The sequence below is a fragment of the Ammodytes marinus genome (assembly GCF_949987685.1).
Source record: "Ammodytes marinus genome assembly, chromosome: 6".
Lineage (NCBI taxonomy): Eukaryota > Metazoa > Chordata > Actinopteri > Uranoscopiformes > Ammodytidae > Ammodytes > Ammodytes marinus.
The window spans coordinates 6,621,599-6,637,671 of record NC_137235.1 but is presented as its reverse complement, the minus strand read 5'-3'; the positions used below and the strand labels follow the sequence as shown (position 1 = coordinate 6,637,671).

At 41.1% G+C, this 16,073-nt stretch overlaps 1 protein-coding gene across 2 annotated transcripts in view; it reads left to right on the top strand.

Moving 5' to 3' along the window:
- Positions 1-16,073, top strand: part of fbxw7 (F-box and WD repeat domain containing 7) — a 107,482-nt gene that overhangs the window by 71,727 nt on the left and 19,682 nt on the right. Inside the window, exons 1-3 of one of the 2 annotated variants that reach the window (XM_080030213.1) lie at positions 8,039-8,399; positions 13,640-13,722; positions 15,161-15,302. In XM_080030213.1, coding sequence (XP_079886339.1) covers positions 8,361-8,399; positions 13,640-13,722; positions 15,161-15,302 — 264 coding nt within the window. In that variant the 5' untranslated portion in view covers positions 8,039-8,360. Of the gene's footprint in view, positions 1-8,038; positions 8,400-13,639; positions 13,723-15,160; positions 15,303-16,073 lie in introns of those variants that run through there. The other variant, XM_080030212.1, reaches the window with a different exon arrangement.

Here is a 16,073-nt window from a genome sequence, read left to right as displayed (position 1 = left end):
ACTATTTTTAATCGCAGAGCCCCTTTCATCATAACATGAGCGTAGATAGTGTACCATGAATGTCGGCACAACATTTCATAACTATATATCCTATAGGTGTAGAGATAATTTAGTCTTCTTGACCAAAGTGGATGTTCTGACTTCTGGAATCATACTGCTAACATGGCTGATAAAAACTGAGGTTGATGCCCAAAACAAGGGTTAATGCTTATTTCATTGCATCTAACAGACTGTGAAATAGCATTTTATGATCAACTCAGTTTAGGATAAAATCTCAGTTGAAAGGTTACTCAGGCATGATTTCTTTAGAACCCCTTAACTTGAAACAGCAAGCATGCAAATGACAGCTTAGTTGGAGAGATAACAGGGAGTATGGGTAGATGCTGTCCCAGATCACTATCACAAAATACATTTCTGACATGAGTTCAGGTCAAGGCAAGCGTCTAAGTCACTGACCGTCACAATGTCCCCACATTGTTTCCCGCCACCTTCTCAAGAATGTTTAGGGATCTACAGATGACAGGCAAAACCCCAGCAGGCACAATTTGGCTCGCTCTGCTTCATCTGGGATGCAGAGTGGTAATTCTGGATGATTAAAGAGTAGGGATGCACCGAACATTCGGCCACCGAAAAAGTTCGGCCGAAAATGGCAAAATAAGTCATTTTCGGTTTCGGCCCGAAACAGTTAAAAGGCCGAACAAAATTACCGAATATTGACAAACTAAATGACAATAAGGAAATATTTTTTTAAAAGAGCTGCCCGCTTGCAAACCAGGAAATGGAAGTAAAGAGAGACGTAACCGTGTATGCGAGTCCACGTCTGGTCGGGAGCGCGCAGCAGGAGCAGTCTGTAGGCTGCGTGCATGAAAATGTCAGAGTCCAGTGTGGGAGCATTTTTTCAAACTGGATGAAACACGGCGCATTGCAATGCTTTAAGCAGCATTAAGTTAAAACACTCGTCAAAGACTGATGTTTTATCACATTAGAAACACAAAAGCCTTGCGCGAGCGAAGCAGCGATTCACCCAGTGAAACTAACGGTTGGTAACGGTGTCATTCACAGTGACACCTCGCCGGTGAGAGCCGCAGCGCAAAAAAAACTCTGGTTTGACGGCGAAAATGATAATCATATTGTCCGTTAGCGCTGTGGGAGAGGGGGGGGGGGGGGGCACTGCGATCTGATTGCATTGCTCGAGCCTGAATACATTTCTTTATATGTCCATGGAATACAGAGCCATCTCGGCAAACTGACAGCGTAACTAAATATATGTCCAGTGAGCCGCCTCCCCCCGTTAGTGTCAGTCTACAGCCGAAAAAGTTACTATCACCTCCTAAGCATGGACATCGTTTAAAGCCTCTCATTGTTATGATCATTAGGCTTTGATGCACATTCTGAAGTCTGATCATTACGGTGGGAGCTGTGGTGCAGTTTTTTAGAGCAACTCAACCTGCACTGCATTGCAAAAAAAGAAAAGAAAAAAATGGCAATAAGTCGATCTTTTTGTAGATTCTTCCTCATATAAGTCAAGGTACACATCAATGAGTGGTTCACAATGGGGGCGGGACCTGATAAGCCTTTGGCTTCTTCCGTCACCCTTCGGACAACACAGTTAAATGTATGAATATATGAAAGAGAAAATTGTGTATTGTGTGGAATTGTCCGAAAGAATAATAAATAAATAAATAAACAATCACATTCCTAGTAAAATGTTAATTTTACTCTTAGATTTGAAGGTTTTACTGTTTCTTTATTTATTTGGGGTTGATTTTTAGTTGTAGGCTATGTTTGAAGAGAACATTTGGGAGTTCATGTATGCAATGTTGAAAGAAGTGGCAAAATAGATAAACAAAACTGCAAAAACCTCTTTCGGTATTCGGTTTCGGCCATTCGGCCAACTGTTTCATTTTATTCGGTTTCGGTTTCGGCCAAGAATTTTCATTTCGGTGCATCCCTATTAAAGAGGTTTATTTGCTTCTGTGTAAATGTTTATGCCAGCCCTGGCCAAGTTTCACCTGGCTCATCACACACATTTCCATAACCCTCTTTCATTTCTGAATGAGATATGACAGTTCAAGCGGCATCCAAATACAAAACTAGAAAGGCCCGTCACAGGAGAAGGATTAGGAATGGAGGCAAATGCCTCTTCAGTTAAATCTTTCCTGTACAATTTGACTTGAGAATGTGACCTTCTCCTTAAGTACTTATTTCTTAATTTAACTTTTAGTAGTAAATAAGAATTTCAATTCACAATTTGCTTCTACTGTCTTCACTGTACATGACGAAACTATTGTCGCCTGTTACCGATGGAAGAGTTGGACTGGCCCAATATGTTTAGGCTCGTAATTTTCTTTCTATCATTGATCTTAGACTAGACTAGGGTGTCATTATACAGATATTATTTTACAAATTGTAAAGTTGACTGAGACACACTTGTGATTTTGGCCTATATGAACTAAGCTGACTTTGAACAGGCCCTTGTATAATAGAGAAAGTGATGTAGTTCAGAGAGGTCACTCCCTGAATCAGAGCCATCCAAACTTGCTGCCCAATGTTTCAGCTGTATGGAAGGTCGAATGTAATGAGGAGCGCTATGAAAGAGGCTGTGGATCTCGGGGAGGGTCACATATTTCTGTTTGATGCTTTTTCTTTAGACAGTTTCCAGCAAGCTAGTTTCACTTTGCCAATGGCCTTAGGACTTGATATAAGGTGCCTGTGCATGGACAACATAACGATCGAGAGCATCATCCAAGTTTTTTTCAAATGCAAAGAGAGACACGATCATTAATTACATGGACTTTATTACTGTTAGTGCAACAAATGATTTAAAGGAGAGGAATGTAACACCTAAAAAAAAAAAAAAAAAAGTGATGTAATGCCCATCCTTGCCCCCACCTCTAAAGTTCTTTCCAGTAGTACTACAGGGACAAGTGAATGTCGAGCAGTTGTCCTTGTAGACCCACTGGGAAGAGCTGCACTCCGCCAGCATGTGCATAGTATTCTGTCAGGTCATATTGCGTGTATAATTGCTAAAAGAAATGAAACAAACGTGTACTGTCATAGCCCCGAAGCCTCTTTCTTGGTTCGAACATTAGTTTGACACGCACGATTTCTACACCTGACGCAAGACTTGCCTGTCCTGTCCTTTTTTTTTTAAAGTGCTTGATGGTCTGTCTCTAAAGTGTCTTGGACTTCTTACACATATAACAGTTTTTTTTAAGTTTTTTTATAACCTTTATTTATACAGGTAAATCCCATTGAGACCGAAGACTCTTTTACAAGGGAGACCTGTTTTCCTTTCCCACGTTACCATTCACACACACATTCATACAGTTGTAACTATGACATATTTAAGATTTAAGAAGGTTGAATTGGGGGTTTAGAAGCCAATTAAAAGGATGAATTTGAATTCTTAAGGGCTGTGAATGGAGCAATTTGTTGGGTTCCTTCCTGTGTTCAAAATTTCCTTAATTTAATGTAAATTTTTAGGCCAGAGTCAACATCATCGTCCCCAACTAAGCACTCACACCAGATTTTACTTATTTTCCATGGGGAAATCAGCTTCTTGGTCTTTAATTGCCTCGCTAAGGGTTCCCTGGTCACTTTTAATAGCACACATTCCTAAATAAAAAGACATGATTTATGTTTTTTCTACTAAGGCTGTGGCATTACGAGAGACAGGACACAGCTATGGACATTGTGGTTCCGCTACAGATGCAGTAGAGTTTCATCTTTGTAGTCCAAGCTATTCAGTAGATTTCCATGTTAGAGAGAAGCCCACTGCGTCTTGTTCCCTTACATCATTACTGTGGTTTTTGCTTGACTGCCTTCTGCTTATTGTTAAAGCAAAGATCACAAAATATGTTTTATTGTATTTGTGGCATGCCTGTGTGTTGCATAAAAGTGTTTAAATGTCTATATATATTTTCTCAAAATATGGCCACACTACATTGGTTTTATCATTAAATGCGACTTCGCCACTCATTAAGCAGCAAACATTCCTATTCAGATTCTGTTTGGTGAGTGATAAACAAAAAATATTAGTCAGCATTGTTTTTGCCTTGTGTTTTATGACACAACCTCACCAGCTTTAGCACTTTGCTGTATGCAAGAAGTGTGGTAGACTAACGCTGTCTGACTGTTTGAATTTCATCCTTCTCTCTTTAACGTTTAAACTTTTGTACATTTTTTTCATTTTCATTGCATCAACCATTGCCAATTAAATATTTTCTCAAGGATATTCTACTCGTACCCATGTTAACACGCTTGAAACTCACATTTTCTAAATAATTGGCTTTACTTGCGAAGCCAGGACCTCTGCTCTTCATTCATTTTTCCGAGAATCCCATGGATGTCACGAGGGAGATACCAGGGGCTCTTGATTTAATTTCTCTTTGTTGACCTGACCCCTTCAAACGTGAACGTTCCAGTCGCGTGGGTGGCTGTAGGATATGTTAATTCACCTCCATGCAGATGATGCTATTATTACCCTTCGCTGTATGCCATGATCCATGATTTCCTTATTCATCAAACCTCCCCCACACGCAATACATCTGTCCGGCCTGGAATGGGGCTCACACTTCAGCATTTCAGAGAAAGAGAGAGACCCCCTAGTCCTCCATTTTTCTTCCACGATGAGGACAATCGCACAATGACATGCCCTCGTTTAGTGATGCCTCACTGCACAGGAAGTATTTGCCTCCTTCAAGTTCATCACCTCACATTAAACATTTGCTCAAGGAAGATCCTTTTCTCCCCAAGCCTTTTCACCACCAACATCTGTTGAATAGTAGGCCTGTCACATTCCTCCAATCAAACTAGTCTTAGACCTTTAAATACCTCTCCTAAGGCTTAAATAACTAGTCAGCAACTCAACAGAATATTAATCTGACAATTTAGAGAATCAATTTAAGAATTTCTTTTTCATCATCAGTTAATCCACTGGTGACTTTCTGGGTTATTGGATTAATTATGAGGTCTTTGTTTTAAGAACATTCCCCGTTGCAGCTCCCCATAGTTCAAACCCCAAAAGATATTCAAATTGCTGTCATTGAAAAAGACAAGAACATTTTCACGACTGTCAATAGTTGTCGATTAATTCTCTGTCCATTGATGAATCGAATGATTGTTTCAGCTCTTAAATCATTCATTAGGTCAATCTATTAAACACTTGCTTTCAAATTGTTTTCTTGCTTTTCTTAAGACACCTTTTGCATATCTCGATAATGAGACATAACCAATATAATATTTAGTTTCCTGCTGAATAATGCGTAAATATAATTGACATCACATGGATTAAACAATCTATTTGTGCATGAAAAATCATAAATAAACAGACGAAGAAAACATAAAAAAATCAATACAAACAACAAAGTCATACAGACATTAAACGCTTTTTTCACAATTTCTCAAATCATCATACATCCAAGGATGTTCCACTTATCTGAAGGCTCTTTGTTGAGTCAGTATGCGCAAACCTGAGCATTGATGTCTATTATCTTGTGCACAGTCAAATGAGATGGCATTTGCATTTCCCTCCACGGCACTGCGTATAATGAGCTTACTTTTTTACAAATCCTTTCCTCTTCAAATATTGCAGCAAAAGGAGCCGATGGTATTACCTGAAAAAGATTTTTGTTGTTGATACTATAATAACATAATAGACCTTGAGGAAAAAAAACTGTTTTTCTGACCAGAGGGATTTTCGGTTTTGATAATCCAGAGGTCAGTATCAGCGAGGGAGGGGTTGTGGGCCGTTGTTAATGCTTTACCAACTGGCAGAAGGAGAGCGACAAAGGAGGCCGCAGCCCATTCAAAGGCCACAGTGCAACTCCTCTCGCATGCCAAGCATTCCAATGTGCTGTGTAAAGGTTGAGCCGGAGAGCTACCAGAGAGGGCCTTTCTCATGAGGGCCACCTTAAACACACACAGACAAAGCCGGTAGCGCTCTGTCTGATGCACCGAGACCTACGCCAAATTTCAATGCTTTTCTCTTTTTTGTGTGTGTACTATTGCTATGCTGAGAAAGTGTGACTAACATGACAGAATTAGCCAAGTGCCTTAACACCTGTCGTCATGTCCTCTCAAATTATCACGATTTATACTTGTGTCTATATTAATCCAGACTTTTTTCTCTACCATAAAATCCTTCTTTTACTGTTTAAGATTATATTTTATCATCTTTGGTAAATCACCACGGAAAAAGTGCTTTGCAAGGTTCGCAATTGTCCCATCACATTAAATTATTTATTGGCTTGTATAAAATGACTCGACAAATCTTTCCCAAATTGTGGCGCACATTCCTTTAGCCAGAACTCTCTTGCCAATTTTTCCTTTTTTCGGCAACACGCCCTATATTCCCCCCTCCCCCCTGTGTGGTCACTCAGTAATTACAGGTGTAAATTGGGAGTGCCTGGAAGGTTGCCAGGTCTCAGTGCTCCATCACCTGTGAATAGAGCCCTTCCCACGACCCTTCATTGTGCCCCCTGTTTGGATGATCTAATGCCAGTGCATGTGCGGTCAAGAGTAGCAAATGCTGAAGATCTATTGAAACTATTGGTTTGGTCCAGACTGGTATGAACTGGAAAAATCTCAAACACGTTTTTTGCAAGAGGAAATTGTTTAATGCCATGCCCAGAAGGCAGCACACCAATGCTCAAAGTTGGATTCAAACTACACTCAAAATGTCCCTGTTTAAAAATGGCAACAGCTCAGTATAATGTAGAAATGTGTTGCAGCCAGCTCTCCTGCTGCACAGTGACGTAACACAGTTGGCCAGAGACAAAGTTTCATATTCTCTGTTCTCAATTTGTCCAAATTAATCAAACAAAAAGCTTCTACAGTATTTATATCGCATGGCTAAACAAGATAAATAGGTTTTATGTCACAACTCGAAACTCTTTTGTGACAGTAAATGTTCATGTTTTTTTTTTTTAAACCAAAGCTGCCATCTTGAGGTTGTGAGTTTTACTAGCTGGAATCACAGATGTGAAGCCATCAGCAGTGCGTATAGTTGTGACTGGACAGGTGCAACCGCCCATTACCTGCCATTCTGAAATGCAAATATTGGCCTGTGTTCAGATAGGCAGGTGCAGCTGACGTGCATCCATTCACACTGTTGACTGATGGGTTATAACGGCCACCTGTAATGTGTTCTTTCTTAAAGGCCGCACTCCAGTGCAGTAAATTACATTTATGTTTGATTTAGTTGGTCATGGTGGAGCATATTTAAACTGATTTTTTTTTTTAACTTTTGGGTTGTGTAATCTATCACAATGAAAATGAATAAGAGTCACTTATCAAGCTGATTTGTCTATCATTCTCTGCTTTAAGCTTCAAGAAGGGGAGAGTTGCTTATTTTCTTTGTATAACAGGACAGCAGAATAACTGCTATGTTTAAAAAGAAGACATCTGGAGAAGATTCTGACGGGCATTTTCACTATAGGCTACAATATTTCCCGCTATAATTTAGTAGCATAACATCGAAAAGGAAATTGAAATTTGTTGTTAGGCAAATAACTTGAGTAAATGTACAGATTATAGATTATCATTCCACCACTGCATTATGTGCATTATTAACTGGTATAGTGTCCAATTGAATATATTTTTTTAAAGAGAGAGATTTGTCTTGGGTGTGGTGCATCGTGGATGGATGGATGAGGTGTTTTAGTTCTGCAACAAGTGGGCAGGCGGGCGGGGGTCCACCTTCTTATTGTAAAGGACAAGTGCGTACCCCACCCTGCCTCCGTGTGCCGCCTCGCAGTAAAAAGGATGCGCCGCGCACTCACAATGTGTTGAATGTTGGACTGCACCATTGCTGCCGTCTCCACCGGGGAGGCTGGGCTGTAATCTGAACCGTCGTGCTGCCTGTGAAGAGGAAGAAGAGGGCACTGCTCTGACGCTCTCTTTCTTTCTCTCTCTTTCTCTCTCTCTCTCTCTCTCTCTCTCTCTCTCTCTCTCTCTCTCTCTCTCCACTCCTCCCCTTTATTTGAGTGTCACCCTCTCCCTCGCTCATCTGTTCTGTTCACTCCCTGCGCGGTGAGGCTGGACGGCGGCGTGATCGTCGCATCGTATTGTTCTTTTCACCCAAGCCCCCTTCGTTAAAGTCGGCGTGGCGCCCCCTCTCTATTCTCCCCGTGTTTTAATTCGAATGCCTGGATCTACTGCACGCTCGCCAGTCCGGTGGTGACGTGCCCGAGCATGTTCACATCACTGACGGCGTTGGATTTACCTGAGAGTACGCTGCTGCTGCTGTTGCCCTCGCGCTGTCATCAGAGCCATCTCCCCACCTCGACCGCGCGCACACATTTGGACTCTTTCACCGCTTGTCACTGAAGAGGAAAAAACACACACGGATTACAAGGATGGGGTTCTACGGCACTTTAAAGATGATTTTCTACAAAGTGAGTAGGGATTTGTTCTGCTTGTAATGTGTCTCCTCCAACCAACGTCCGTCCCCGTGTCTCCCGTATTATTTCACGTTTGACTCGCTCTGTCGCCCTCATTATCTTTGACGCGCCTCTCACGGCATAGTGTGCGGCCACTGCGGAGGGATGAGTAGCAGCGTAGTAGACCCCCAGAGACGCTGCTTTAATTGCCTGGGCCTGTATGTTGTGTTACGGTAGCGCTGCGTTACAATGTTGGAACAGCACGACACGGTTGGTGTGACGGTGTGGCATCCTTTCCCTCCATAGTAACTTCAGCCGTGTAAATAAACGCCACTGCAGCGATTCAGGGCGAATATAGTTGCATTGGTATTGTAAATACTACTGTCGCTCTTATTTATGTCCATCTAAAGCTGCAATAGTGGTTGGGAATATGTTGGTTTTCCCACTGAATTTCCTCGTTTCTAGATGGCATAAGATCCCATTTTACCTTAGCATTGGCTCGATGCTCCCTGAGACTGCACCTGTAATATCAACTGTGGTCCTCCCCTCCACAACCTAGTACATGCTCTCGAGCTATAACATATTAAACTACATATACATAGCTATTCTCACCTCCTACTATGTTTTAACACCTGCAGACTTCCACTATTGTAAATCTCGGGAGAAAAAAAAAAGCCTCCAGTTCCTCCCAGGCTTTTGCCGGGTTATTATGATTCCACATTATGCAGCAGTGGCTCTCTTGCACTGACCAGAGCGCCTGCCATGCTGAGATGCATGCATGTGATCAGTCTGCTGCTGCTGCTGCCTGTTGGAGTCGCCTATTCCCTGACATTGTAATCTCTCCCGCCCGGGGCTCCAACCGCAGATAATGGGTCACTGTGTCAGACTGCGTGAGGTAGAATATCCTTGAGGAGTGTGGGTGTATTATGCTGTTTGGCAGACATAAAAAAAAAAGAATAAAACCTTGCTACCATTAGCTTGAATTGCATATTTTTTTTAAACGCTGAGAGTGTAACGCAAACAAATGTGTTAATCCCATATCACTCAAATTATGACGTGAGAATAATCCATTGCTTTGGGGGATTTTTCGGTGTGTGTGTAGCTGTGTGCACTTTGTCTTTGTGGCGTTGAAGCTTTAACTCAATTAATCTCGATGATCAAGAGTAAACGTCATTCTCAATCAATGGACGGCAGTTTATTCAACTGAACTGTGACTCATTTGTATTCCCCGTCCATCTTGTGGATGTGCTCACTCTAAGATATCAGGATTTTCAAGTCGGCCCCTGGAGCGCCAATATTTCTAATGCTGCTGCTCTTTGATGGCACTGACAGAAACTGAAAAGCCAAGACTGATTTAATTTTCAAGGCACACTCAAAAGCCGTTTCATGGTTCGATTCAAATTCTACAACTTTCTCCCGGCTGCATGTCTCTCTGCGTCTCCGAGCGGAGCTGATTGACTTGATGAAACTGCTCCTCGGCCGCTTGAAACAGTATTTAGAAAAATGAGAGAAGATTTTTCAAGGGGCTGATGCTAGCCTGTGTTGCAATGAATCAACACATTATGCAAGAGTGATTGCTGTCTTTAAAATATCATTAACTCTGTGTGTATCCATCTGGTGCTTTTGGACAGATAGGGAAGTGAGGGTGGTGGGTGGGGTGAGGTCAAGAGAAAGGAGGGAGGACTGATTAGTAGTGATTTACAAACACAGCGTTCTCTGGTTACCTTTTCCCAGGCTGGTTACACACTGTTTTCTTTTTTCATGCCTGCATTTAGTCTGAGGTTTTTCTTCTGTATCCACACACTCAAAGCCAGCCAATACTCCCCCCTTTTCTCTCACACTCGGGCACACACACACACACACACACACACACACACACACACACACACACACACACACACACACACACACACACAATGCATGCGTACCCACACCCAGGCTCTCCTTGGCTACTGAACTGCCTTTGCAGTGAGATCACTGCGTTAAGAGCTAGGCAGTGGGGTTCAAGAGCTGGATCTTAAGAAGCAGAGGAATCTTATGAACCCCCCTTTATTTCCTCACAAAGTGAACAAGTACAGCTTGTAAGCTACGCACCCACTTAGCTTTTTTGAAATAGTTCGACTACATTTGCATGGTTTTTGTTAGGGCTGCCACCTGAAAGTTGATCATTTCTAATAATTTTTTGTAACCCCCGTTTTTTTCATTGTGCATTACAGTAAAAGCAAACATTAGCGTAATTATGCCAGGCCAGTAGGTGGCAATAATGTGTCAAGTCAAACACCATAGAAGAACATTGCGAGCATGCACATTGAGTCTTCTTCAGTTAGCGGCACAACTAAACTGGAAATGGCTCAAGCCAATGCGGATATATATGTTTGTGCACAATATATTGATTCTCCTCCGCTCGGTGTAGTAATATTGTAGTAAAAGAAGGTCGCCTTGGAAACAATTAAGCCTTACAGTACCTAGCAGATGAAAACAAACTGGCAACCTGCCATTAAAACCTCCTTTTCACATGTAAACAGAAGGTCTCCACCCTGGAGGTTTCTTTCTAAAAAGCTCAGTTTGCAGAGGTCGAAAACTCAGTTTTCCTCTGTTTTAGTGTAGACAGAAGGCCAAATATCGAACTCCAATGTGCTCGCAAATAGTCAAATCTCTGTGTTGAACAGGCAGATTGGATTCAACTGAGAAGTAGGGAAAGCCCTTGTTTTTGCCACTGACACTACCTCTCCCTGTGCCCATTTCCTGTACATTTCCATAATGAATTACTCAAGGGTTTTATGGCTCTTCTCTCCATCCTCTTTGCAGCTTCACACAGGAGCTGACCATCACAAATCATTGGTCAGGTCACAGTGTAGTGTCCGAGGGCCAGTTAACCTGCTGGCAGAGATAGTGTGCTAGTCATGCACTCATGCCTCTATAAAGCCAGGCTTTGTGTCAGTTGTTTGGGTGCATTGATTCATTCTCTAGTGGACATTAAATAATCCCATCTTGAGACCTAATGCATGGTCACAGCTGCAGATGTCCTGCTCATCCGTTCAGCATTTCTTAATTGTTTTTCTTGGTTCATCGATGTTTTGATAGATTGCATGCTGTTCTCAACGTTCAGATGTGCCCCCTAAGGCTGCAAACACTGAGGACAAAATGCACTCGTACACACACTCTCTAAATTATAGTGATAAACAAAAAAAAACACACATCTTGAAGACAGACGTGTAATCATGCCACGGCAAAAGCCAGACATCATGGAGTCAAAGATCCAGTGCTGGGTTCTTGTGCAGCGTACAATGCTATATAAACATACCCAAGATGCATCAAAATAGCAGTGATTGCCCCACATAGAAAGTTCATTTTGAATGTGGTTTCTAGTTTTCAACAAGCCATTATCCTTTTCTACAATGGCAGGAAAACAAATGGAAGTCCTGGAACATATTTTCATGTACAGGTTGCGTCTTGCAGCACAACAGGCTGGATTGTATCTTTAGAAAAACAGTTGACAAATTATTTTGACCTTATGTGAAAGTGGATTATTATGCCACACGTTATGTGGAAGAACCTTGTGGGAAAACTGCTATATGCTGCGATAGTGCTGTAATAAACCATTCATCTGCACCATAATGTGGGTTATTTGGTCAAGATTACCCCCTTGATGGTGGTAGTTCCTTACCTGATTTTAAGTTCAGAAAGAGGATCGAGAAGAAAAATATTGTTGTACAGTCAGTGGCGTTACCCGAGGCTGAACCTAGTACTTTAACTTCTGGTGAGACACTGCAGATGAATAGGGTGCTTTTTTTTTGACATATGCAAATATGGCCATATTTAACTAAGTATAGGTACATTTGCATCTATTTAAAACAACAAAAATCTAGATGTTGGATAAGAGTGCTTTAGACGTTGAGATTTTTTGTTCAGAGCATTGGAAAAAAATAAGGTTGGGATAATGGAGGATGAAAAATGGTTGTGAAGGAGAAATACACAGACGAAAACAGACAAGGTTTAGTCAAATAAAAACCTACATATGTAGTTTGGTCCTTTTAACTTAAACTAGTATGAAAGAATACATGTTAAAAGGCAAACATTGACCACTGCAGTGTCTCACCGTGAACCTGAAACATGTTTTATCAATCAAGGAACACACGGTCACATTGTATTTCTTGTTTTTGCCACACAGTTATTTATTTTGGTTGCTAATCATGAGGAAGCAGCGATGAGATGGTGATCACTTGCATGTGTGGCGTGAGGCCTTGCCAGGGAGAGTGGCAGGCATGGGATGAGGAAAAAATTGGTTTGCCAGGTCCGTTACAACAGGGCTCCTTTTGTTTGCACGGTAGGGAAGGTGGCAGCAGGGATCGGTGTAGGGTGTGCACACGCAGGTGATAGAGAGCGATAAAGAACCAACATTTCTCTGTTTTTCTTTCTCTCAAGTATCGGTGTGACTCAAACTTCAATGGGAAAGAATGCACGCTGTACCCTCACTGGATACGTTCTGGTACTCTGTGGTACTTTGTGGTTCTTGTGTGCGCACGAACATGCTGTGCTGCTGTGGGAGTTTAGGGTGTGAAGGTGGGATCGCCTCAGGATATTCTGGGGTTTGTCTAGTTGCTGGAAGATCTGTGTTCACTTGTCATGTGCCTCCATCATGAAAACTGATCAAAGTACAGCACAACATTAGTAAACAACCACCTGCCTTGTATCCCACCATCTCATAACATTGAGTTGCTTCCTCAGATACTGTATACCTCTCTGCTTTATAACGGAACACATACATTCATTAAATTTCCAGACTGTATTTTCAATTCCTACTTGTAGAAAGCTGTTGCAAGGCATTGGAGTCGGTTTTGTTTTGTTTGCTGAATTTCAGACATACTGTTGTTAACAAACTCTGCAACTGGCAAAAGCAATTTTCTGCTTCCACCCTTTTAAAAAAAAAACTTCAATGACCTGTGTCCTTTTTTTAAATGGGCTTTTGCTTCTCCCCCTAAAGTAAAGGGACTTGGAGTCTGTTTTTAAAAGCAGAGTTATAAAAGGAAAGGAAGGGGGAAAAGGAAGGATTATACAACACATGCAAAAACTATCCCCTACAACCGAATACTATATGGCACACACAACAATGAACATTTGTATTTACTTCTCAGAAGTTTGTAATATAATAATTAGCCTTCTTTTTTGTTTTGAAGTACGGTTTCCTACAATGTTATGTTGTGATGGTTTCTAATGTTTTTCTTTTGTCTTTTCTCTCTCTCTCTCTTTCTCAGATGAAGAGAAAGTTGGACCATGGCCCAGAGGTCCGATCTTTCCCTTCAGGAAAAAAGCCCTGCAAAGGCACAGAGTATTCAAGGTAACTGACATTTCACCCAGGGCATTTCCAGTTGCTCAACCTTGACACACCTTCTCTTTTTACTGCAGTGTTTTGCATTCGTCTCCCACCTTAGGGCCAAAAGGGTTGTATGAGAAAGTACATTTTAATGAGGCTCATCTCCTTATTTTAAGCGCAGCACACATATTAAACGACCCTACCCTGAAATAAAATTATGAAGAAAAAAAAATATCAAGAGACATGAACAAAGGTGCTTCAAACAGAATGATGCTTCACATCATATTGTATCTCCAGCATCCAGCCGGCGCTCCCAGATGTTTTCTCTAACCCTGAATATTTAATGTGCGTGTTCACATGTAGCCACATTAAAATTCAGACTCAACACAGCCACTTAACTGTAAATGTTGCCATGTAGCTGGCTGGCGTCTCAGTTTCCTCTCCCATTAAAAATGAATCAATAATGAAATGGACCCACAGTTTTGCCATTGTGCTGCCAGCCCACAGTAGCCAAAGTACAGACGGTCCACTGGATGATTTCTCCTGCTCCTCCCTACGTTACAATGGGAACAAGTCCTTTGAAGTTGTGTGCTGCTTTTTTATATTCAAGCTCTAACAACAGATAGGCGGGGTTTGAACACACATCTCTGGGATTGTGACTTTGAAGTGCCCCAGTTAAGAATATCTTGGAAGTTCTTTCATGTAAACATTAATAATGTATTGTCATATTAAATATTAATACAGTGTTGTGTGAGTTTGACATACGTGTCATTCAAATTTGCTTCTTCGTTTGTGACCAACAGGATTAGTATTCAGTTTAAAAGTAGAAAAATCTTCAAGTAAAATCCATTTAAATATACTTTTTGGTGCCGTCTGAAGTTTATACATTATTTATGATATTTGGCTAAAACTGTAACATTCCACAAATATAATAACAGTTGCTGTGGGACTTGAATAATTTAAATGTAAATTGTCAAATTTAAATGTGTAATTTGTGAGATTTTACCCTTTTATTATTACAACAGCACATCTGTTGACTTGCGATAAACTGTAGAAAATCTACATATTTTTAAACAGGGCTTAATTAAAGAAATTTACACAATGTAAAAAGTTTTATTTTTACTTGTATGAAGCCATTTTAATATGTGTTTTGAGGAATACACATGCTTTCAGCTGTGATTTTTCTCTTTTATCAAATCAGTGGTTGGCAAAAATGCTTTTAGTTGAAGTGCAACTTTAATAATTTATATTTAACATAATTCTCTTCTCAAGTAACTTACAGGTCAGGTATTGTTTTATCTGTTGTCAAAATACATTTGCGTACACACATACAAACAGCTCTTTGTACATACAAAAGCTTCCGAAAAACTTCTCCAATAAAGACTAAATGCCTGGCTGTTTGCCTGTAAAGATCTTCTGTTATAAGTTTCTAAGGATTTTTCTTTCTCTTTCTTAACTGCAGCCCGACAGGAATTGTCCCATGTCCCGCCACACCCACCACATTTGGCCACATTAGAACAGCCAACGGTCAGGGGCAGCATAGACGGCGTATCACCTCTATCCAGCCACCCACGGGTCTCCAAGAATGGCTCCGAACATTTCAGGTGAGCACAACAGACTTTTTCTTCTTATTCCCCCATGGGCGACTCCGAAACCCTCGAGCAGAGTCCTCATCAAAAAGCAGATGTTGTACCCAATCAATGTTCACTTAGTCTGGGAGATAATTGGTGCCGTGTTGTTCAGGCCCATCACATTACCATAGGCACCGTAGCGTGGAATTGGAATTAGCCGTACCTGTTCGGACTAAAAAAAGCAGGCTTATAACACCACGACTTGAGGTCCGTGTTAAAAGTTGAACAGATGTTGTCTTCTATGATCATCAGACATTTACTGCAGTATATCGCCTAAGACTGTTATTACCTTGTGTGTTTTTGCTGCATTATCCAAGGACGGTAATGCAGACTTTGTGTCTCTCCATGATTTGAAAAATGTACAACTTTAACCCATTTTATTATATAAGGTGATTCTGTATTATTCCTTCATATGAAAGCTTGCCCCATTTTTTTAGATTAATTTTTCTATATTACATCATCCGTACAGATGCAACATAATGGGGCTATTTCTCAAATGTCAGTCTTCCGCTGTAATGGTTGCAGGCTTTATGGAAAGCTGTCATTTAAACATATTAGCCTTGACGGGGTCTCTTTGATTTGTTATATAATGGATGGCCATGGCTTTCATTACCTTAGAAAGCTTAAAGTTATTATCACACTGAATAGCTGGACCCACCTGTGACACCTCAGTGTTTATTTAATGTATATTAGGCCTCATCCCTGACCTGCCATGTTCCCCTGTCTTTCATTTTGCAGCGCATG